Source organism: Alnus glutinosa, chromosome 12 (genome assembly GCF_958979055.1).
Source record: "Alnus glutinosa chromosome 12, dhAlnGlut1.1, whole genome shotgun sequence".
Lineage (NCBI taxonomy): Eukaryota > Viridiplantae > Streptophyta > Magnoliopsida > Fagales > Betulaceae > Alnus > Alnus glutinosa.
Window position 1 is genome coordinate 3,244,210 of NC_084897.1, and position 24,651 is coordinate 3,268,860.

At 36.1% G+C, this 24,651-nt stretch overlaps 3 protein-coding genes across 4 annotated transcripts; 1 reads left to right on the plus strand and 2 right to left on the minus strand.

Annotated features, from left to right (window-relative positions):
- Positions 1–1,634: 1,634 nt before the first annotated feature.
- LOC133850997 (heat shock factor-binding protein-like) lies at positions 1,635–4,045 on the plus strand. The gene is made up of 5 exons (XM_062287285.1): positions 1,635–1,744; positions 2,379–2,432; positions 2,960–2,983; positions 3,050–3,092; positions 3,590–4,045. The coding sequence occupies exons 1-5, from the start codon at positions 1,742–1,744 to the stop codon at positions 3,736–3,738; spliced, it is 273 nt and encodes a 90-aa protein (XP_062143269.1). The 5' UTR covers positions 1,635–1,741; the 3' UTR covers positions 3,739–4,045.
- A 940-nt stretch (positions 4,046–4,985) lies between these two features.
- LOC133851888 (protein RALF-like 33) lies at positions 4,986–5,484 on the minus strand. The gene has a single exon (XM_062288512.1). It carries the CDS (start codon positions 5,445–5,447, stop codon positions 5,076–5,078), a length of 372 nt encoding a protein of 123 aa, XP_062144496.1. The 5' UTR covers positions 5,448–5,484; the 3' UTR covers positions 4,986–5,075.
- A 3,585-nt stretch (positions 5,485–9,069) lies between these two features.
- Positions 9,070–22,085, minus strand: LOC133851055 (protein LOW PSII ACCUMULATION 1, chloroplastic). 2 transcript variants are annotated; one of them, XM_062287354.1, is made up of 9 exons: positions 21,774–22,085; positions 20,550–20,653; positions 19,872–20,007; positions 17,854–18,085; positions 17,518–17,675; positions 16,073–16,261; positions 15,630–15,730; positions 9,642–9,738; positions 9,070–9,312 (listed from the first exon to the last, which is right to left on the minus strand). In XM_062287354.1, exons 1-9 carry the CDS (start codon positions 22,008–22,010, stop codon positions 9,238–9,240), a joined length of 1,329 nt encoding a protein of 442 aa, XP_062143338.1. In that variant the 5' UTR covers positions 22,011–22,085; the 3' UTR covers positions 9,070–9,237. The 2 variants fall into 2 exon arrangements, with proteins under 2 accessions (XP_062143338.1, XP_062143340.1); XM_062287356.1 differs by lacking the exon at positions 21,774–22,085 and having other exon boundaries at positions 19,872–20,011.
- Between the last annotated feature and the right edge of the window lie 2,566 nt (positions 22,086–24,651).

The window sequence follows — 24,651 nt, forward strand, 5'->3', positions numbered from 1 at the left end:
GGTTTCTTTTGTTTTGGGTTTTTTTTTTATTTTTTATTTTTTATTTATTTTTTTTTAACTTATGGGGCGGGGCGAGGTGGGTCCCCGGGGTTTTTTAAAACCCTAACCCTCCTCGCCTCGTACAGGTTGGACAAAATCCAACCCGTATCCACAAAATAAATTTAAAAATCAATATTTGTGAGTCGGAGGATGCAAGTTGGTGCGGGTGGGCAGATTTTTGCCCACCCTTAATCTCAAGCCGAGTTAATTCGAGTTGAATCCAAACACATTCACGAGTAGCTCTACTCACTTACGGCCTTATTGATCTCACTTGTACTGTTATCATACCATGATCGACTTTGGTGAGGCTCCATTTACTTTTGAGGGCCTAAAATTTGAAAATTTGAAAATTTGAAAACGATGGCGCTCCTACCACCAAAATCAATAAAACTTTCCAGAAGGCATTGACAACGGCTTCAATGAAAAACTCCTAGGGCTAAAAAGCAGAAAGGCAAAAATAACCATGGCACTTAATACGTGCTTATGTTAACATTAAAAAGTCTGCATGGCCCATGGGGTTTAGGCTTTGAAGGATATTAGGAGTTTTGTTCTTAGCAAAAAGATAGTAACAGAAATTTCATCGGGCTAGGTTGGAGGAAATTTATGCCTGCCCATTAAAAGAAAGGAAAAAAAAAAAAAAAAAAAAAATTAGTTAATGTGATTGGCTTAAATTATAAATCACTCATTGCAATATAAAAAATAATTGAGAGATTTTTAGAGTAGATCAAAATAACAATTTAGTTCTTGCAGTCAAATTACAAATCAGTCAATGTAGTTGGCCTAAATCATCAATCAGTCACTGCGGAATAAAAAATAATTTAGAGGTTCTTGAGGTAGGCTAAAATAACAATTTAGTCGTCGCAATCAAATACTGTCAAAACAATTGACGAATTCCATTAGTATACCACATTTACACCAATAGAATGATGACACGTATTACTCTTAATAAAAAAAAATATTAATTTGCAATTTTAAATTGATTTGTAATTTTTTGTACGCGTTAAATACCAAAAAATGTTTTTAGCGAAAAATATATTTTTAAAAATTGACTTTTCAAAAAATATTTTAAGACGAAAATCATTTTATACCAAATCAAACGGAACATTAGTTTTATTGCATCCAATTATAATATTACACATGATATTATATTCACAAATAAATGGTGAGGGTGATTCTCTGCAAGTCATCAAAGGTTTATGTAGTCCAGAATTCTCTCTTGACAAAATTGGGCACTTTATGGATGCTATTAAACAGAAAGTTTTGTGTTTTTCTGTTTGTAAATGGAGTCATTGTTGTAGAGAAGCAAATGAAGCGGCCCATATTCTAGCTAGAAAGGCTTCCTCAAAATGCTTATCTCATGTTTGGGTTAAGAACTTGCCTTTTTTTATTTCTTCTACTTCTTTTAGAGACCTTTTGGCCTCTAGACTGTAATAGCCATCTTTTTTAACGAGGAGATATTCTTTGTTAAAAGAAAAAAAAAAAAATTTGTAAAATTTAATCAGACCCATTAAATGACGTTCCTGATCTCTTCTTTAACGTTGATAGAGTAGCATTCTATTCCCCAATCAATGGCAAAACCGTCACTGTACCAAAAGACTGGGGACTATAAATTTGTTACGAGACTCGCCCATATTCTCTCTCTCTCACACTCTCTCGCTTCAACCTTCGAATTGTAGCCATTGTACGGACTAGCAGAGAGAATATGGTAATTTTTATTTTATTTTATTTTTATCGATTTTAGCTAAAGCATTTCTGTTTTTGATTTCTTTTCTGGCATTATTACCAATACGCGTTGTGAATTTGTGTGGAGTAGCCGTTAGGGTTTCAAGAATTTCGACTCCAAATTTGTTCCAAAATGTGCTTTTCGGAGCGTATAGATCTATTTTTCTCGTTCAACAGTTTATGTTAGTTTATAGAATGTCAGGTGTTGTATCTTCTTTAACACAGCGCACTACTGCAAATTTTGATGTCAGATTTGTGTTGTATTAGATTTTTGTGCGTACATATGTATGTATTTGGTGGGGAATTTGGGCCTTGACTGAACCAAAGATCTGTGTGTGTCTGTGATTATCATTGTATAATTTTGGGGATGCTTCGAAATTTTCAAATTGATTCTTTAGGTGAGTTTTGGGAGTGAATTTTGTTCTGTTTTGTTTTTCTTTTTTCCTTTTGCTAATCTCTATACAAGCACTTCTTCTGTACTCAAATTTTGGTTATCAGTTGCATTTGCGTGTCAAATTGAATTTCTATCGATAATTGTTGCCCCTTTTGCATTAATTTTCCTAAATTTTGTGGTGTTGGTATAGTGTGGTCTGAATTCTTCTTTTTTTTTTTGGCAGGATGGGCATGATGCAGAAGATTCTAAGCAAAGCACTGCGGATATGACAGTTTTTGTAAGTTCCACAACGTTCTCAACATAACAAGTTAATGTTACTTTAATATTTTGCTATTTGATATCCGAGGACTCTGTCAGGTTCTTAAGGATAGAGCACAATCTAGGCACTGAATTATTAACAATAGGTAATTGAAAAATATCATTAAAAGCATAAAAGCGCCTCTAACTACACTGGAAGCATATAGGAGGAAACACTTAGATAGAAGGAGCAAAAAGAACAAGGAAATGTGACTGGTGACTGGTGACTGGTGAAATGTGATGTTTAACTCTTTTAATTGTATGAAATTGTTTGGCTGAGTGTATTTCTTTGAGTTTGAACATATGAAGTTATTACTGTTGATATTGAGCCTTTGTTTGTTAAATCTACCATGACTCATTCGCAAGCCAATAATAATTAGGTAAATATTGGTTTAGCTTGTGCGAGGGATGTAGGAATTTATTATATTCACAGCTGTCACTGTTTTGGTGGTTTTCTTGTCCAAAGCCTTATTGATATACCTTCTTTTCTTTTCATTAATTTTTCAGGTGCAAAATCTTCTTCAGCAGATGGTAAGTTACTGTATAAGCTTATGTTCAATAAATATCCCACTATTACTAACAAAAAATTTGTTACAGCAATCAAGGTTCCAACAAATGTCCGACTCAATTGTTACAAAGAATATCCTTTTCCTACCTATTTTAATTCGATGACAAATAACTTCTCTAGTATAGAGACTAATGACTGAATGAACTAAATTTCCATTGAATGCAAATCTTTATGCATAGCGGGTAGAGATTATGCTCTAGGGGGGGTTAATCATCCCTAGAGCTAGAACTTAGTTCTGCCCCTAATCTCAGGCCATTCAATTTTTGGAAATTGGATATGTGGCTGGTCAGATGGCGAAAATAGCGGGTAGAGATTAGTGTAAGTAAACCTTTATGCATATGATGGTCTTTGGACCACCCAAGCAGGAAGCTTGATTGGGAGAATGAATTGAAACCTGTTTCTCTGTTCCTGGTTTTGGCCAAAACAGGTTTTTAAAGCATTAGATTGAAATAGATTTGGAACCTTGTTTTGTGTGCCATGTCATTATACTTGGATCAGATGTATTTGCTTTTCTGCAAAACTGGTAAAGTGAGGGAGCTTTTTATTCGGTTTCCTTAACTGCTACTCACTTGATGAGATGGGAGGCCGCATAAATGAGCTGGAGCAAAGCATCAACGACCTAAGAGCAGAGATGGGGGTGGAGGGCTCTCCATCTCCTATGGCCCCATCATCCCAGCCAAACTCAGATGAAGTGAAGAAAGATGAAGGTTCTGCATAGAGTTAACAAAGTGCATGTTTTACATTGAGTTGATGAGTTTGATTTGATGCCCGCTTTCCGTCTGTCATTATGCCTGGGAAACGAGAACTGCTCTTACATGGAATATGAGTGCCCCCTCTTTTGTCTTTTTAGTTAATGTTTCGCTGTTTTCCTTATATAAATACAATACAGTGCTGGCATTAGTCATTTCTTACCCCTTTGAAATGTAGTGGTTTTGTGATTAAAGTAGGGAAGTTATGAATATGAGAATCTATGCAAGTGGAACTGTTCCTCAGTCTGACCCAACTTGGGCATTATTATAGTTTCATTGATTGTGTTAATTTATAATTGTTAAACCACGTCAGGGAGTAGTAGGGACTAGCCGCTGGGAATCATAAGTTTGACAATCTCCAAAATCTCGAAAATATCAACCTTCTTTTGGAATATTTATAAGAAAATTTTGCACCTTCATAACCAAAGTTCAACTCCAACAACTCTGGTGGATCTTTTCTTCTATATTTTCAGACCGCCATTATTTTCATGATCTAAAACTAGGTACTTTTCATAATTTTGTTCTAAAACGCACTTTTGAAATCACATGGCCAACCGACTCTACGAAAAATAAAATAAAATTAAGAGTTACATAATCATCTTTCTATTAAAAATTTAAGGCTCCGTTTGGTTTGCGGAATGGCTAATAGTCTTTCCTAGGAATAAAAGGTGACGGAATGGAATGACTATACCTAATCTTTAGTTTGGTAAGAATACATAGATTTTAATTGGAATTCAATCAAAATTACTAAAAAAATCTCACATTTTTTTTAAAAATAAAAAATTGAAAAGAAAATCAAATTATTAAAAAAACAAAAAAAAAAAAAAGAAAAAAAAAAAAGAAGAAAACCCATGGGTGGCCGACCACCGATTCGCTTTGGGGGTGGCCGCAACCACCCCCGGCTCCATATACTGGCTGGCCGGCCACCCCAATGGGTGGCTAGCCAGCCAGTTAAGGGTTTGATTTTTTTTTTTAAATAAAATATAAAATAAATGATTTTTTTTTGGAAAATATTGCATTTACTTTAAGGAATAACTATTCTTCTAATTTTTTAGAGAAATAAGTATTCCTCTTCGTAAAGGAATAGGGAATACCTATTCCAAAGAATAGATCTCTACCATTTTATTTCAAGGGTCTATTCCGCGAACCAAACGAGGCCTAAAAGTGAAAAATATTTGTAAGATAAAACAAACAGAGAGGAACCAGACCCGTGTAATTACTAATAAATCCCCATTTTTATTCCAATCATATATTACAAATAAGTAGAGAAACCAAACCAGTAAAGGACCCAAAAAAAAAAAAAAACTTAACTTCGGCAACGAGTGATGGCACTGCAACCACGGTTGTAGGGGTTAGCCTCTGCACCAGGCTTGCAGTTGTAGTAGGAGGCACCCCTGAGAGAGCAAGGCACGGTGTTCCGCTGCAGCGCCCCGTAGCTTATGTACTGTGTGGTCGCCAAGATCCGGCGGTTGATCTCAGAATCCATCTCAAACTCGTCATCCCCTGCGCCCATGCACTCAGCAATGGAACCTTGGCAGTGGTGCCTCGTCGGCGCCCACCTCAGGCTCTGCTCGAAGCTCGCCTCAACAGCAGCGGCCCTGGAGGAGATCATCAGAGCTGCGACGAACAAGGAAAAGGCCAAGAGCATAGAGGAAGAGGAAGAGCAAGAGCTACCCATTCTGATACTCGAGTTGTTTTTGTAATATTTGTTTTTGTCTATATCATGTATATATAATATGAGACTTGGGACTAGCGCGGGTGGCAATCTAAACTAGTTTCCTTCTGAAACAATAGCATTGAACTTGTCAATATTTACGTCGATGCCACGCTTGAGTCGTGACAAATGATTTAACTATTTTTATATACTCTTGAAATTAAGTAAATTTTCTACCTAAACATTAAAATAAAATAAAATCGAGTAATGTTATTTTAACAGGATTTTTTTTTTTTAAATTAAGTTTAACCTCAGAGTGGTATTTTAATAATCTGTGGTTGGAAAAATAGAATAAATTTTAATTTTGTGGAATGTTTATCCATTTGAGTTTTGTGAAAATAAATATTAACTTATAATGTTTTATATTTCCCATCTTCCATGTAATTTATTTTTATTTTTTTATGAAATTCTTCCCCCCTTGAAAGCCTGAATTTATGTATGAATACAGAATTGGGACTTGGAAAATTGGCATATAAGTATTTTAAATTCTCTTTTTTCTATGATTGAAAGGCATTTTGTAACTACTATTCATAATGTGATAAATAAGTAGGGCTTAAATACTAGCAATACAAGATAGAATTAGAGGCTTAACACCCGAAAAGTGGTGATTTAGCTCGGCATAAGGGTCAAATAAATTTATCGGATACTTTCAATTTTTTTAATAGTAATGCTATATACAATTTTTTATCCTACAATGTTAAATGTAAAATTCCCAATCAACCTCGAATTTTATTTTTATTTTTATTTTTCTAACAAAAATTGATCCAAGGATCGGTGGAGACTGTCATATCAGCGTTCTTGGATAGTTGTAAGATAAAAATGTAGTTTCCAGCATTTTTTTTTTTTAAAATCTCTATTACCTACACTATTTGTAAAAGAAAATAGTAATTATTCATATTTCAATATAGTTTTACTCGAAATTTTCAGAATGTTAAATGTTTTTTTTTTTTTGAAAAGATTATGCTTTCGATTTAGTGGATACCAGACTTAATATTTGACACATTCTATTGTCACACAATGATATATTTGCTGAGGATATAGGACAATGATACAAAACATGGAGATAGGACATTGGTGCAAACACACGTCTACCTATAGGAGGGCCTCTTTCAAGGAAATAATACCAACCATTATGATCATAAGATATTAAAAATAAGCTCATAAAAAATAAAATATATATAAAAAAAAAATGTCAAGAGTTAGGGTAGGATCAAAGGTCGTTAAGATTTTTATTCCATTAATATTTTCATTTCACTCCATGGTTGTAGCTTATTAGCTTTCCCAAGGAGAAAAAAGATGCCCTCTTTTCCATGTTCATCTTTAGAGACTATTATGGTGAAATGTATTTCGTATACATTAACGAGCGTAGGTAGAGCACTACAAATTTTTTATAAACTAACGAGACAAACACTTATTTTGTTGATTACTAAAATGGAAACTGTCTAGTTGTAATTTATATGACACTTATTAGCTACCATATTTACAAACTGACGTGACAGTTCACATGACACTTACCATGTTAGTTATTACAGTATGAATTAATATTAAGTGGCAGTCTAGTCTATGTGACACCCACTTTTATAAAATATAAATTGTCAACGTGAGTTTTTAAAGAATTATAATATATATTATTTTTAATGCTAATTAGCCTGTAAGAATAGATTTTTCAAGGGGGGTAAAGAGCAAGTTTTGATGGTCCAAATTATATAGCTAACAGGCAATAAAATTAAATATTTTAGAAGGATGAGTAAACAATAATCAAGTGGTAGTTCTGTAATTAAGAGGACGATAATAGCTTCATGTGTAATAGGGATTGAGTTTGACTACTTGATGGGGATCAACAGATCATGGACCAGGCCGTCGGCACATCCTCCTGGCCTATTCCACCATAATAATAATAAAATAATGACAAAAATAACCTAACACATGCACTAACAAAAGGAAAGAAAATAATAATAAAAAAAAAATAATTTAGAAAATTCAACTTTCAATTTTTTTCTTTTTTTTACTTTTCCGTTAAGACTTTTCGTTAAATCCCGACACGGAAGGGTTTCTAAATTTCGAGAATACCTCTAATTTTTTTTTAAGAAAACAAAGAAAAAAATTATAAAAATTTAGGCGTTTTTAAAAGAAAGGATACACAAAATTGAAAGTTTTTTTTTAAATTTAAGAAAATAATTACAACAATTCAAAAGAGATTAAGTGAAGTTTTCGGATATCCTCTTACAAAGCTCATTACTTGAATGACTCTTCCAAGAGTTCAAACATGGTGTGATTCATGTAAAGAAAGCAGGTGGATCGGGATCCTTAATTGACTCCGTGGCATCTTCAAAACCTACCGAGAAAATGATATAAACTATTGACGGAAATTGATTGATTTCTTCAACTTCAAACCATTTAATTAACCATTTTTTTGTAACTAAATTTTAGACGCAATTTGTATCCTTCACGCAATCCTTTCCATCAATCCTAGTTTGACCACCTTTTTTTATTTTTATTTTTTATTTATTTCATAGCATATACCCTTTTCTTAAAATTGTAATAGTACGAAGCTGACTGTATATCTTCGCCAACGAGCACAAGAAGTCAACAACAATTTAGAGTAACTTAAGCCAAAATGTGTTGTCACTTTGAATTTCATTCTGAAAGCATCAACCACCCCCAAAAGAGCGGTCGCCGTCCGGGGTCTCGGTCAACTCAAACAATTTTGGAGGTAGCCGGCCACTCCCTATGGGAGTGGTAGAGCTGCCATTAGGAGTGGTTTGAAACCACTCCAATTTTGTTTTGTTTTTTGTTTTTTTGTTTTTTTTTTTTTTATAAAAAAAATAGTTTTTTAGTTTTATAATAATAATAATAAAAATAATTTTTATATATAATTTTCTCAATTATATTTAATTCACACTCTCAAATATCTTTTTCAAATTTTGTTTCAGATTCTCTAAACCATCTAAACATAATTTTAAAATTAAAATTTACTAGGTATTCACAATTTTGAATATAGTAGAATATAATATAAAAAAATCCCACACCCATGGGTTGCTTTTCAACAACAAAATAAGGCATATATATACATAAGCCTCTCTTTTTTCTTATTTTTTTTTTCCCTTTTATTCTAAAGATAAAAGTGTAATCTTATATTAGGTTGGGTCATTAGTCATGCGTGATTAGTTTGATGTAAATTTACGAGTGCATCTAACGATTTCTGTCAAACAGCTGATGACATGAGCTATTTTGAATAAATAGCTTTTTTCCCGGATCAGTTTATTAAATAAGGTTTCTTTTATTTTTATTGTGTGGGCATTTAAAAACATATTATTTGAAGAACTATTTAAAAACATATTATTTCAAGAGATTATTCAATATTATTATTCACACCTCAAGAACCTAGAAGGTACAACAAGCAGCGAGCTGTTCTCGAAAACCAAAACACTTGGATTGGATATCATATTCTTTATTCAATAGATTATTGCCTTAAATCATTTTAAAATCAAAACTAATCTCAATCCCAAAACAAATTTTCCGAGAATCCAAACATGGGGAAAAAGAATGGCGTGGCAGTATGAGACATCATGATGTTAAAGGAAAATAAATAAATGGAACCAAGAAGATCAATAGAGATGGACTTCCAAATACCAATATCTATTTCTCCACTCCTAAAATTTTGTTTTGTAAATTTTTATAAATAACATTGATAATAAGCATCTGTCTTCGTTCAAAATTCTCTCTAGTAAGACTTGGTGATGCAAGCAACTCTTTATCTTTCTAGCTTACTCAGCAATGCCTCCAATGGTGGCAGCTCCTTCACAATTTCTAGCCAGTCAGGCATGCCCTGCAAAGATATGGCAGTTTAGCACTGAAAACATTAGAGTATGAGAGAAATGTTTACTATCTCCAAAATAATGTTCCACTGAAATTCTTCAAAGAATGCAAGATATTGTTACACAACACAAATCCAGAGTAGGTTGTTTTCTCCCCCCCCAATAATTCAAACCATTATAGTTTATAGTATTTCTTACTATTATCTCCTCCACAATTCAAACTAATACTTATATTTAACTCCCTATTTCCATTTTGATACCTACCGAGCATGCTAATTTGCAACTAATTTCATTTCAATCCAAGAACAAGTAACATATTATGTCCTCCACAAGCACTTACTCTCCCTGATCTTCGAACCCGACCATCTAGTCGCAGTATAATGTAGACATCCTCACCAGGAGTAACTCCTTCAGATTGTTGCTGATCGATTATCCACCTAAATTGGTTTAGAAAAATCTCAGTCTATCTCGATTAAAATCACTGCAGAAGAGACAAAAAAAAAAAAAAAATGCAGAATTTATGCACACATTTTGAGCTTTCAATAATCAAATTTCAAAATCATTTTATTAAGAAAGTCAATTGGCATCCTATTGATACTTTCATAGGACCCTAGGGTTCTATCAATTATAAGATAAGAAATTGAAAAAAAAAAGATGGGGAAGAAAAGAGAGTGATCAGTTCAAGTGAATCTGGCCTCCTAGATCTATTTGAGGGGATCTAACCTCCTAAGCAAAAGTTTTAATTTTATTGCTTCCATAATAATAAGTCCATAGGGCATTAATATTTATAGACTACCCAAAATTCTTAACTCCTAATGGACAAGAAATGTAATAATTGAAAATAAGGATTCCTAGTCCTTGTCTATTAAGGATTCCTAATTAATTGCAAGTAAGGGCTTAAATATTCCTAATTAAGAATTCTATTAAGGATTCCAATAATTTCAAATAAGGGCTCTTAATTTCTAATGGACAAAGATTCCTAATTATTAATGATAAAAACACTCCCAATCTCTTATATTAATACATAAATATTGACTAATTAAACATAGAAATCATGGGATTGTACCATTCCCCCACCCTTAATAACAACCTTGTCATCAAGGTTGGGCCTTAACGAATTCTGGAAAAGCTCCCACGTAGAATCTTTTGCTGATAGATTAGCCTATTCTTTTTCTTGTTTGACAGCTACCCTTTTTCTGGACAGGAATGGACCACTGAGCCATAGCCCACAAATAACAGTTCCTGATCTAACCGCTTTGAGCACATGTATGGGCATGAAACTCCATTCACATAGGTCTGCATGAATGCAATATTGATAGCCACTACAAGAGAGCTATTTTCATGGGATTAGCAGTGATTTGACCTCATCTAGGGAGACTACACTGAAGTTGGCCACTGATGCTGCAATCTTGGTCTTCTCAAATTTGTAGGTTCCATGATCAGTACCAGTGTAAGGATAGTCTTTCTCTCATATAAGTCTACTAACATTCCCTGGGAGTAGAGGTCTTAGGAAGATGATCCCCTTGTTGCCTTATCTTTTTTTTTTTTTTTTTTTTTTTGATAAGTTAGTAGAGAAATTTTATAGAAACCGCAAGGGGCAAGCATACAATAAGTATAAATAAAGGACACCAAAACAGAAAAAGAAAGAGAACAGAACCCGCAAAACCCAAAAACAAGAGGAAACCTAAGCACCCTAACAGGAACCAGCCACAAAACCCAAAAAACAATATATCACAGCAAGGGCTCTCTTGCCTTTTCCCGGCTAGAACCAAAACTCCTAACGTCATAATTAATTGAGCACTCAAAGTTCTTCACCTCTCTACTCCCTTTGAACTTAGGAGTGGAGACTAAAAACTCTTGAAGCTGCTCTTCATCAATTTTAGACATTAAGTCCCAAAAGCCCTTCGCATTTCCCTCGTGGAAGACCCCCTGTGTTTGAAAACAGAAATCACCGATCCCTTCAAAATCTCCTCCCCTCGAAGGTTCACCCACCTCTGAGGAAGATGACAACAGAGGAGGGCACTCAAACATTGGAGAGACCAAAAGCCTCGATGAGGCACCAACGCCTAGCATCTTCTCACCCACAGAATGGGGTGATGGGAGAGAAGACCCACCCACTTCAGTCGAAGAAATTACCACACCGCTTGGGAGAAGGAAGCCACGCCAAAGAAGAGACTTACAGACCTCATCACAAAAAGGTGCAGGTGACAGAGAAGAGCAAGGACCTAGAGATGGAGGGACGTTGATCGCTGCCACAGCCTCGACGATCAAGTTCTCGTTCATCTTCGCACCTTTCAGCTTTCGAGAATACCTAACAGCTTCTTGGATTCCGACGGGTAAATAGGCGTCTCGGACTCTACATCACAGGGTGAGAGAAATGGAGTCTATCACGCAGCTCAGCTGCCTTAGAAGATGCCGAGCCACTAACATCCTTTCAAGACCGGGAAGGAATCGCCTGACTCAAACCTGTCTCCAGAGGAACACGCTGAGTCTCGGTCTGCAACACAAGCGAACTACTAGCATTGAGCTAGGGCTCCGGACCCATCAAACCTTGACCCGTCAAAACCACTTAAGAAAATGGCTTGTTGGGCTTATAGAGAAACCTGGTCTTGGGCTTAAGTTGAAAAGAGCACCCTGAATGCCTGCCAAAGGAGGGCCTACGTTTATGGGAGATCCCACCACACGAAAAGTCCAACTCCAAAAGCCCCGCAAGAAACCGCTGCGCAGCCCGCTCCACTTTAGCCTTCGCCCTTCTTGCCCAAAAAGGAGAAAGCTTCTTTTCCTTTCCTATGTTACATCCAACTCCTTCAGATTCACATCAAAACAAAAGCATTGCGAACCTAGATCAGAGAGCTTCTCACTAAACCCTAAAACTCCAACAACACTATCCTCCATCCCTCGAGAATTGGACCCCAGCTTTTTTTTTTTTTTTTTTTTTTTTGAGAAAGAATTGGACCCCAGCTGAGATTCGAAAAAGTTACCCCACAAATCTCCATCAAAAGCCTGCTCAATACCCAGTGGACCAAGAGGCACAGCTATAGAAGCCTCCGCTCGCAGCGCTATTGCGTACGAAGAAACTTCGAACCAATCTCTCCCCTAACTCAGGAAAGACAAAAGAAGAAGAAAGAGATGGAGCGTCCATGGCTTCAAGAAAAGCCACCACCTTACTCAATTCCGCTGCAAACCGAGCCCAACCTCTCCCATCATGACCCTCCGGCAATAAGATAAGCCCTTGCCGACCCCCCTCAGCATACACCGCCAGTTCCAAGAAACGGCCAGCCTTGTTCTCACCTTAGCGAATGATCAAGACTTGCTGAACCTCCCAGAAGGATTTGACGAAATCCTTCATCCTAGTGTTGCGCAACGCCACCTCCACTGTTGCAACCAACCTGACTGCACATGGAAGACCCAAAGACACCACGCCGGCAAAACCCCTCTCCTCCAAGCGCACCACCACCACATCTTCCTTCACCGAGAAGAGAAAGGATTTCGCCTCGACAAAGAAATGCCACTCCATACCCAAGCACAGAAACCACCACCACCCGCAGCCACCTCCGAGGAGGACGCTCCTGACGCACCTCCATGCGTCGCTCATATCGTCGCCGGAATAGGGGATCTCAGCCGATAACTTTGTTTTGGTGATGGTGGCCTTCTCATGGCTCATGGATAGTATGACTAAGAGGCCCGATTTAGATTCCATTGGAGGTGCCATAGGAAGAAAATATCCCATCTTTGTTTCTCTGATGACATTCTAGTCTTATGTAGCGGCGAGATGAACTTTGTTGCAATGGTCAAGGAGTATTTGAATCAGTTTAGAGATATGTTAGGGTTGGCTGCTAACTTTGATAAGAGCTGTTTGTTTACTTGTGGAGTTGCAGGACATGTTAAGAATCAAATGTTGGGTATTCTGGGGTATCAACAAGGTAAGCTTCCAATGAGGTATTTGGGGATTCCTCTAATTTCTTCAAGATTGAAAAAGGCTGATTGTGCTCTGTTGGCTGAGAGGATTGCAACCAAAGCCAAGAGCTGGGCAAGCAAAGCCCTCTCTCATGCAGGAAGGCTTGAGTTGATTAATTCAAATCTTTTTGCCATGTAAGTGTTCTGGACCTCCCTTTTTATTCTTCCTAAAGGAGTTATTAATCAAGTTGAGTATAGATCCTTTGGTCTTTCTTATGGAAAGGAGGTGAGCTTAATAGTTCCGGGCTAAAGTGGCTTAGAATTCTGTTTGCCTTCCCAAGAAAGAAAGTGGCATGGGTGTTAAAAACTTGGAGTAATGTAATAAAGCGACAATGTTGAAACATGTGTGGCTTTGCTCCAATAGTGGTAGCTCTATCTTGTCCAGTTGGGTTAATTCAAATCTTCTTAGAAATAGGAGTTTCTTGGATGTTAAGATTCCAAGGGATTGCTTTTGGTCTTGGAGGAAGATTTGGCATTATTTAGGATAAAGTGTCTTGGTTGATGGTCTCTAGTTGTGTTTTCTCAGTTAAGTGGGCTTGAGAGAGCTTGCGGGACCGCGACCCTGAGGTGTTATGGAACAATCTTGTGTGGCACGGTAAAATTATTCCCTGCCACTTTTTTATTTTATGGCTTGCAATTAGAAGAAAATTGTATACCCAAGATAGATTGGTGGCTATTGCCTTACTTCAGGAGATGAAATATGTTTTATGTGGGTTGGGTGAGGAGAATATTGATCATCTTTTTGTTTGCTGCCCATTGTCAAAAAGTATTTGGCATAATCTTTGGAACAAATGTAATATTGTTTGGTCTCGTAGGAACTAGGAGGGGTTTATTCGGTGTATGGCCTCTCGCTTCAAAGGCAAATATTTTCTCTCCATTGTGCTTAGAATTATGACGATTGTTACGGTGTACACTCTATGGTGCAAGAGAAATTTTAGATTGTTTCAAAGGAGAAACCGGGATTTCGGTGCATTGTTTCGGAGCTTATATAGTGGGTTAGACCCAAAATCTTTTAAGAGTGTTCGTGATTTTCCTGTTAATCGTTCTCTAGCTAGGTCTGGGGATTTTTCTGATGTAATCTTTCAGTTTTGCTTGCCCGTGTTGTCTCCTTATAGGCGCTTGCTTGTGTAGGCCCCCTCTAGCTTTTAGGCTTTCTTGTTTTTGAGGGATTGCTTGTGGATCCTCTTTGTGCTTGTTAAGTTTCTTCGATAAATACTTATCCCAAAAAAAGAAGTCCACTAACCTTAAAGTGTGTACTTGAAAGCACTATCCATTAACCCACCATTGCACCTAGAGTCACATGAATTTGGTTCAATTGGGTCACACTTGTGATCATAATCCACAAACTGTCACCTTCCATAGAATCTCCTCCTTGCCACCGATGAATTTCCACTTTCATGTAAGAAACCCTAATTATGATCCATAAGAGGACTCCTTTCTGGTTGGTCTTGGGCACCACGTATAGGTTGTTGGAGATGGTTATCGACAGATCCTTCTTGACAAATCCTAGCAGAAGCTTGGGCGATCAAATCTTGAAGAAATTTCTCAAGCTGCTCCAACTTCTGATTAATCTTTGTCCTAAGCTTTGCCTGAATCCTTGATTCCAACTGTTGGTACTGTTGTTGGTAAGCCCTTGTATATTCTGCTCAAATAAAATATACCAAATTTTTCTGTTTTTGAGTATGCTTAAGGGGCATGTACCAGGTTGTTACTATGATGTCAACAGATAACTGATAGGATCCTAGGATCCTAGGATTCTATTAATTTTAAATTAAGAAATTGAAAAATAAAAAAAAAAATAAAAAAAAAAAAGAAAGAAAAGAGAGAAAATAGTGATCACTTCGAGGGGATTTAACCTCCTAGATCTCTTTGTAGAGATTTAACCTCTTAAGTTAAGACATTAATTTTATTGTTTACATATAATAATGCCATAGGACACTACAATTTATAGACTTCCCAAAACTTTTAATCCCTAATGGGCAAAAATTCTATTGATTATAAATAAAGACTCCTAATCCGTAATAGAAAAGGATTCCAATAATTTTTTTTTTGATAAGTAATCGACACATATCATTAAAAGTGTAGGCGCAGGATTCCAATAATCACAAATAAGGATTCCTAATCTCTAATAGACAAGAATTCTTAATTATTAATTGGCAACGACACTCTTGATCTCTAGTACAAATAGATAATTATTGACTAATTAAACCAAAAAATCGTGGGATCACATTGTATGTATAAAGATATAAAGTATAAGAACTAGTCAAATATATCAAATCATGGAGAAGCATTCTTTTTTTTTACATGAAGAAAAATGCACAAAGAAATTTTGGCAAAACAAGCATGTAAACAAGGTAGAGTAGCATGTGACCTTTCCCATTCTGCAGGTGATACAACCTCGGCCTTAAATCGAGTTTCAGCTTTCAACCTTGATTTTGCACTTATGGACTGAGCCCGTTTGTCAAAATCTTCCTACCATGGTGCCATTAAATATAGTGTCAAGAAAGGAACAGAATCTTTATATCCAAAAAAGTAAGCTTGAAACATGCATGGATCTATCCCATTCTATAACCCATGTATTTAATTCATTTCCATGAGACATTAACCAATCTATAATCTATTACATACCTATCAAACTAAAGAAACACAGACACGCACAAGCATGCAGATGCAGCATCATGTAAAATAGATCACATTCATATCAATTACCCCAAAATGTTCTATACACATGACAGATGATATGAGAACTCAATGAGTAAAATAATTTCAATGATGTTTGCAGGACAATTTCAGACATGAGCCTTCACATCTTACTCCAATAGAAGGAAGAGCAGCAGCTGCCTTTGGCTGTATGCCAAATCCTTTCTTCTCAATTTGTGGTTCCTTACCTTGACCCCAGATGACAGGGACTAAAAGAACACCTCGTCTAAGGAGATCAGTCCGGAATCTCTCTGCCTTCTGCATGGCCAAAGAAACAGTCTCTTTTTTCCCTGCTAAAATAACCTATATCAAAGCCTTAAAAGTTCAGATGAAGACAAAAGAATGGACAGGAAAGAAAAGGAAGCAGATCTGTATATAAGTTGCATTCACAAACACACACGCACATGGAGACAAATGTAGATTACACTTAACATATGGACAGGCGGACCTACATAGGTCGTTGTGGGGTCTTCAGCAACCCCAAAAAATTTTAAAACTCTGACAAAAATACAACATTTTATAACATGGCTCCATCAAATATTTAATTTTTTGCCCTCCATATGATGGGTCTACTCTATTATCAAATCTTTTAATTTTAAACTTGGGATGTGTCTCTAACTTGCTTTTGGTTTGGAAGCAAAATATCCATAAACTTGACTTTTAAAAAACGCAAGTACACTATGATTTAATATGAAATTTAATTTAAGATTTGTCTGTTAATATTTTACATAAATGCATGCACACAAACATAAAGAGACCATATATATCTATGTGCTTATTTATTTACATAGGTTAGGACCCCCACACAAACACACAAGCATAGAGAGATTATATATATCTATGTGCTTATTTATTTACGTAGATTTGAACCCGCAAAATAAAAAACCCTGGTTCCTCCCCTGGATATGGAGTAAGAATCTATTCAACGCAGAAAAAAGAGATGAACACACTCAAATGTAGTCTCATATATCTGATGAAATCTTCTACGGGAAAAGCCCACAAAGTTTTTCAATTTAACATTCCCTCTCCTAATACCTTTTATTCTCTCCATATTTATGCCCCACTCCCCATTCTCCCCAATTGATGTTAATTTCTCAGAATATTTGGAAAAGCGGGAAAGAATGTTAAAGACATATCATTGCCAGAAATTTCTGGTTGCTTCCGACATGCATGAGCCTCAATGAGATGCTTCAAACTGCTATGGAAGCAAAATTTAACACTCTGCCTTGACACAACAGTCCTAATTTTTTTTTTTGCTAAGTCACAACAGTCCTAATTTAAGTGTAACCTAGTAGTTCATGTTGAAATAATACCACTCTGGAAAGTATCATAATATATTCATGAATATACAGAAGAATAGAAATTTTCAGAAAAACTGAAACTGTCTAATCTGTATTTGCATAACGTTCTTCTCTTGCTTTATAAGTAGAGGCGAAGAAAAATGCAACCAATATTTATGGCAATACTTTTGATGACACTGGTGCATGAAAAGTAATCTAGAGTAGTGCACACAAATTTTGACATGAACAATTTAAGCAAAATTAAGTGTTGATACTAACTGGCCTAACAGTGTCTCGCAGCTGCACGAGTTCAACAACTCGATTAGTGGTTAGGCGCAAAGGCAACCTTGATAGGGTTTCATCTCGGGATATCTGGGCAAGTTGTTCCTCCTCTTTCTTGTTGTCCCAGAAAAACAGTGCCACCAGGACAATGATACCTGTTGAATGCTGATTCAAAAGCTTAGTCATTTTAAGAAACAAGTTATAAAGCATTTTCTAAATAATCATACTTTTGCCCTAATGACCATGTGAACTAAATATCCTAGGTTCACCAAAGACAATGTATATCACTTACATTCCAATCTCTCCTTATGTAAGAAAAGGCTCAGTGTTTACCTCCAACATTAATAGCAGCATTTCCAGCAGTTTCCCATAGATCAGGTGCACCATCACCACCTTTAATTGCACCAAATAGCCTGGGTATAGTAAAGAACGTTGATATTCCTGCGGCTGCAGAGAAGGCCACATAAAAGAATCTCCTAACCCCCCGGAATGGTGCTTGGACTTCACTAATGAGTTTGAGATCTCTTCGGAAACTGTAGCCTATGTCTTCCCCACCCAACTTAGCCTGTAAAAATAACAAATGATTGCGAGATATAAAGTCTTAAAATTTGAATCCATAGATAGAAGAAATAATGGCGAGGGTTTAATCATAGTTAAAATCCTGTCAAGAGATTCTATCAATTCCTAATTTTGGGTGGTTAAAAAAAAAAAAAAAAATTGAAGATGAGGTGAAATATTTAACTCTAAAGGTTAAAGGTGGCTTGACAAGCTTCCATTGTGCACAAAAGATAAAATTAAAAAGAATAGACATTAAGGATCTATTTGTTTCACTATAAAAAATTTTCCATTCGAAGTTTTCAGTAGAAAATGTCTTAAGAAAAAAGTATTAACTTTTCTGTTGTTTGGCTTAAAAATTTAAAAATAATCTTGAAAACATTTTTGTAGTTTGGCTTGTACTGAAAATTAGTCTTAGTTCTTCACAATCTCCTACTTAAACCCCCCCCCCCCCCTTCTCTCTCTCTCTCTCTCTCCAACTCGCCAACTAATTCAAGAGCATGGTCTAGACTCGTGAAGAGTTCCTACCAGCCTGTACACTCGTGCCGTTTCCGCCTTCCTCCAAACCTGCCTAACCTTTTCCGCTAAATCTAGATAGAACAACCTTATGCTTCTTGCCGTCAATGACGACCCTAATGCCTCCAGTGGTGATGACCCCTTTGGCACCTCGAACAGCCAGGTCATTCGCTAGCGTGGAGAGTAACTACCCCTTGATGTACCATCTCAGTATCACCACCGTCGACCACAACAATGATAACTCCTTTGTCAAGGTCTTTGAGTGCCTCCACATCGTCAACTAGGCCATTCATGTGGTCATCATGCCCTGCCGAGGCGTCAGTCTCACCCCAAGAACTGCAAATATGCTGAGATCTATACGGACCTTGACATCGTCCTTTGTTGCACCAATAGCATCCGCTTTGCCGCCTGCTTGCCTCCATCACAAAGATGTTATTGTCAAGATGGTGCACTCGGCGCTCGCTACCTTGAGCGGCTAGGTCATCATTGGTGGCATTGTCCGCATGGTTTCATGACCTGTCGAGGCATCAACCTCACCTTGAGAAGCTTGACCACAAGTATGCCAAGATCTATATGGCCCTTGTCATCATCCTCTGCAGCATCAGTAGCATCCACTTTGCGGCCACATTCCAAGCACAACGATGTTATTGTCAACATGGTGGGTGTGTTTGGTAAAGATTGTTGAGGTGATTTTTTTTTTAGTAGTAGTAAGGAGTGATATAAAGTAGAAAGAATTTGTATAGAAAAGTGAAAAAGTTTTGTTTTGTAGTGAGTTTTTTTTATTTGAATAGTAATAAAAAATTATTGATGTAATATAAAAAGTGGAAAAAGTTAGAATGTTTTGAAGTTGTGACTTTTTTTGGGAGAAGTGAAAATAAGGGGAGGGGAGGGTGGTTACCAAACAGACCGATGTACTTTGTGTTGATTATCTTGAGTAGCTAGGTCATCAACGGTGGCACCTGAGCCAACAACATCATCTAGACCAGCGTGGCCGACAAGGACTCCAATGACGAGGGTAGTGACACCGGGGCTTAGGTTGGCCATGGTGGCAAGGACTAAGGCCTCAAGAGACAGGCTTTTAACGTTTGGAAAACATTTACCATTTTAGAGAGCATCATTTTTCACTTGTTTTGCTTAGTTTTCTGTTGACTAGGAAAATTGTTTTCTGTTAAATAAGGTTTTTAACTGCACCTATCATCCGAAAATGTAGAAAATGTCTCCTGAAGAACGTTTTATGTTGAAACAAACACAGTTTAAGAAGCCAAAGTTTAGCGACAAACCTCTTCTTGCAATTCTTTGAATTCAGGCAAAGCTCTAAAGGAGGCCAAGTCAGGATCATTAAGAATTGTACCAAATTTAAGGTTATATTCTCTCAATGCAGTTCGTAGACAATCAGCGGCTTTTTTTCCTTCCCCTCTTCCTCCAAATAAGAATGAAAAGAACAAGATCCATCAGCTTTGTAAAGCAATTCTTAAAGATGAATTCAAAATTTGGTTTGAAACACTAAGCTAAGAGAAAGATACAAAGAAAACTTTTAATAGTTGTTTATCTTGGTAATTCTTTTTAAGAAGAGTATGTGGATATGCCAGGAAAATTGATTGGATTTGATGTGCTTGCCTAATAACCATATGTAAGTATCTGTGACTGACTCAAGGCCTTTCTTTGAAAGAAGATTCTAAATTTTGAGTTCTGATAGACAAGCTACTTGGGTCTGGAAGCAACTTCAAGTAAGCATTAATCTAACAGAATCCTTAACAGGAGTTCATATTATATCATTTAAATCATGCTGATCATTCATTTCACCCTTTACAAGTGATTTCCATGTAATTGAATAATGTTGAGACTAAGATAAAGGGGGAAAAAAGGTCCAATGAAATGACATGAATTCTGACAAAAGAAAAGGAAATCCCGAAAACAATATCATCAAAAAAAAAGGAAAAAAAAGAAGAAATTTCTACCGGTAGGCATGACAACAAGCTTTGTTATAAAGTGCAGCTTGGGCCTCCACTGGGTTAGGATCCAAATTAAGTGCTGTTTCAAACTGGACCAGAGCATCTTTTACCTGAGAAATCCATCACCATGGACACAAAATTTAATTTATTTACATAATTCTCAAAAAGTGAACTCTGAAGAAAAAAAAAAAAAATAGCTATAAGAACAAATTTACCTACTTTATGTACAAAAGCAAAAATTACATCATGCAAAGACATGTTGTTACTGATCCCTTGGGAAAAATTAAACAATTGGACAATACAGCCTTCTGAGACATGTGGCTTGGACATATGTTAAGTTAAGACTGAAGGAGGAAATATTGTCTAGGCAAGTAATTAACCATGATACCAGTACCAACATCTAAAAAAGAGTTCATGAGTTATAGAGATTTTGTAACGACTATGAAAAGTGCTAGCGCATCTACGTTATCACTCCAAAATGACTACTCAAGTTGTAATTGGAACTCCTTAGAATCACTTATAAAGTCCAGTCCTACCTAGTAAAGAACTAATTGGAGACTTAACACCCATGAGCTCCATCATCTTCCTTGGGTGTTATAATCTCCTCCCATTTAATCCTGACATCCTCATCAAGGCCACATTATGCAGTGCTCTAGTACCACACAGTGTTAATAGGTTGCTTTGATATCATTTGTAACGACTAAGAGAAAACACTAGCTACGTTTACACTATCACTTTAAAAGAACTAGTCAAGTTGCAATTGAAGCTTCCTAGAATGGCTTATAAAACTCAATTTCACCTAATAAGGAACCGATGTGCTACTTAGAACCCAAGAATTCCTTTATAATCTACCCATTCTAATCATCTTCCCAATGTTAGACTCGGATGCTACAAAGTTTCTAAGCGTAGTGTTACACAACTTATCTCCGTGTTTTACAAAAATCCTGTAGTGTTAAGAAACAACAGTAGGACTGGATGATTTCCAACACAGTAAAAGTTTTAGCTCCCAACAAACAGTAAAAGTCACTCCCTCCCTAGTCCCTCCAAATCAAAGTCTCAAACTTTTCTAAAATGTGAAAAAGCAATTCGGGCAAAAAATTAATCACTAGCCTCTATAGGAATTTTATCAAAAAATCATAACCCAGGTTGCACATCGTCAAATTTGTCAGTCTGTAACCAAAAATCACCAAATTCCAACATACCCATTTCACAAAACCATAAATCTCATACCCGTCCTTTGGAGAAGAGCTGGAGACCCAAGTTGACACAGGACTCAGCTGTCTCTATATTCGCTTCTGAAGACTGTGAAGTAGAAGAAGAAGAGGAAGAGCAAGAAATAAAACAAAAACGAGTTTTCTTTCGAGAATGCAAAAGGTTTGTTTTGTATGAAAGCCATGGCCTTGTTCTTGTTTTTGAGTTTGTGAGGCTGAACAATTGGCGGTGCGGAGCAAAAGCAGCCACAGCCATCGAGAGTTGAGAGATACAGGGACAGAGATTTCAAGTCTCAGATTACCGTTGTCAATCTATCCGAACAGCTTCCGTAGTGGGGCCCTTATCTCCTGCAGCTGAAATCTGGGCCGTGTGTATGTACGTTGCTTGTAAGAAGAGGCGGTTCTGATCTCGTTCTTATAAACGGCGTGAAGTTTCATGTCGTTTCCTTACAACACTGTTGTTATTGTCGTTTCAGATGTTTTCGTTTTCAGGGGCCAATCACTCAACAAAACAAGCTGGTGTTCAACGAGATCAATTCGTTAAACCCCATTTTCACTAGGAAAGTGTACGTACTATATTATGCTCTTATTCCTCATGATATTTTAATATAAAAGACTTATATTTATAGAATAATTGAGTTAGGTGAAAATAATACAAGTATAGTAGGTGAAGATAATATTAAATCAATTTGAATGTATTCAAATCTAATTACCAAAAAGGTATTCGATTACAATCAAATTTAAAATCGATTACAATCATATTTGAATTCAATAAATCTAATTATATATATATATACACACACACACTAACATTTTGGAGCTCCAAGAAATGAGTTTTGGCCCAAGATAGATACAAAATTCACTCGTGGATCTGCGATCATTTGGACAATTAGCCCAGTTTGACGTATGTTGAGAAGGTGTGGGTGAAACGCCCCTAAAAATTAACTAAATTAATAGTGCGCCTCCCAAAATCTTATTTATCATGTAAATAAGTCTCAATGGATCTATCTTGAACACTCAAATTTAATTAATGCAAATAATTAACCTGAAGAGTTACAAACAAAATTTTTCATATCAACTAATTGGTAGTTAATTGGAAAAGACAATCCTAACATCTATCCGAGTACAAGAAATAGCGGAATGCGGAATAAATACAATGATATGATATGAGCTACAATTTAAACCTCAATACAACTTTGAAAATAATTATAACAAAACCTCACTAACAACAAAAACCATATCAAAGTAACATATCTATCAATACAAGAAATAGCGGAATGTGGAATAAATACAATGATATGAGCTACAATTTAAACCTCAATACAGCTATGAAAATAATTACAACAAAACCTCACTAACAACAACAACCATAAAAAGTAAAACAATTTGGAAAAGAACTCATCATCCTCCATAAAACTCATTGCACATCCTTAAGCCTGACGAAAGACTCTAATCCTCCAACTCTGCTAGTACTTGCAAAAACTGTAGAACAAAAAAATGTTCCACAAGTGAAAGGAAAACAACTGGGTAAGCCAACAACTTAATAAGTAAAGTACATCGGAACTGAGCTCATATGATGAGCCTAAATTTTAACAGATAAATAAAAGAAATAAAAACTTTCTAAAACTGTAGAACAAATAAATATTGTTCCATAGGTGGAAGTAAAACAACTGGATAAGTCCACAATTTAGTAAGTAAAGTACCTAAGAACCGAGTTCATGCGGTGGACCTAAATTTTAATAAGCAAAGGTAAATCAAAGAAATAAGAGCTTTCTAAATGTCATAAATTTTACAAATTCTTTTTAGAAAATATGTTACCTCTCTAATTACGCCAATAGGAGAAAAATAAAGAGTTTCTAGAAATAGTAATGCATAATCTTAGAGACAATAGTTTGCACCGTTCAAATAGGAAAACATGCAATTAAGAATATTATTACTACAATATATGTAATAGTCGTAACTTTTCTCTGTATGATCTATTCGAGTACTTAACCCCTTCTCAATAGGGTTTGCGCGTCCCTGAGGACTTTGGGTACAACACCGATGTCCTAATGCGTATAATAGTAGATATCATTAGCAGCCCGATTGGGTTCGACCGTGGCCCATGCTACTAACATGTCGTGCGTTCATGATCATTATGTGTGCATGACTACGCTGGTCACTTATCAAGCCCCTTGGATTCAATGGCAAAAACAACAATTATTTGGACCATAGGGTCAAGTTTGTATAATGGTAGTCCATAACCCATGATCATGTCATACGATGACAATATTGTCATTTAGCATAATTAACATTCTTTCTCAAATAATGATAAAACATAATGCACTTATAACAATAACCATTGTACACAACAGTAATAAATAGTGATTTGTAATGCATAAGCTTACTACATAATTCCTTAAAGAAATGCAATAAATGTTTTACTGTTTATAACAATATAGCTTACTCAAAATGATTATTTATTTATTTATTTTTCAGTTCTATAAGTATTCACTTACCTTGACCATTCTAAGTGTTCTTTAGAAATTCTAAGGTTCTTCACAACAATTCAACCTATAATTAGGTAAACACTAATCATAAACTTAACAGTACATTTAGAAATCAAAAATACACTTTGAAAACCTTAATTCAGAATTTCGGGACAGTTGGGATCAATTTTGGGGGTTCTAAGATCGATCTAGGGAGTATGGGGATCAATCCTGGCTAGCAAGGTTTGATCTTGCCTAAGCAAGGATCGAACTTGTCTGTACAGGATTCGAATTAACTTGGCTTTGTCCAGGTCCTATTTTTGGCCTTCCCGAGCCCCTAGCACGCATCCAAAAGCAACCAAACATTCATAAGGGTTCTACAACACCAAAAAAACAATCAAAAGTGTCTCAAAGCTATTATAATCTTTA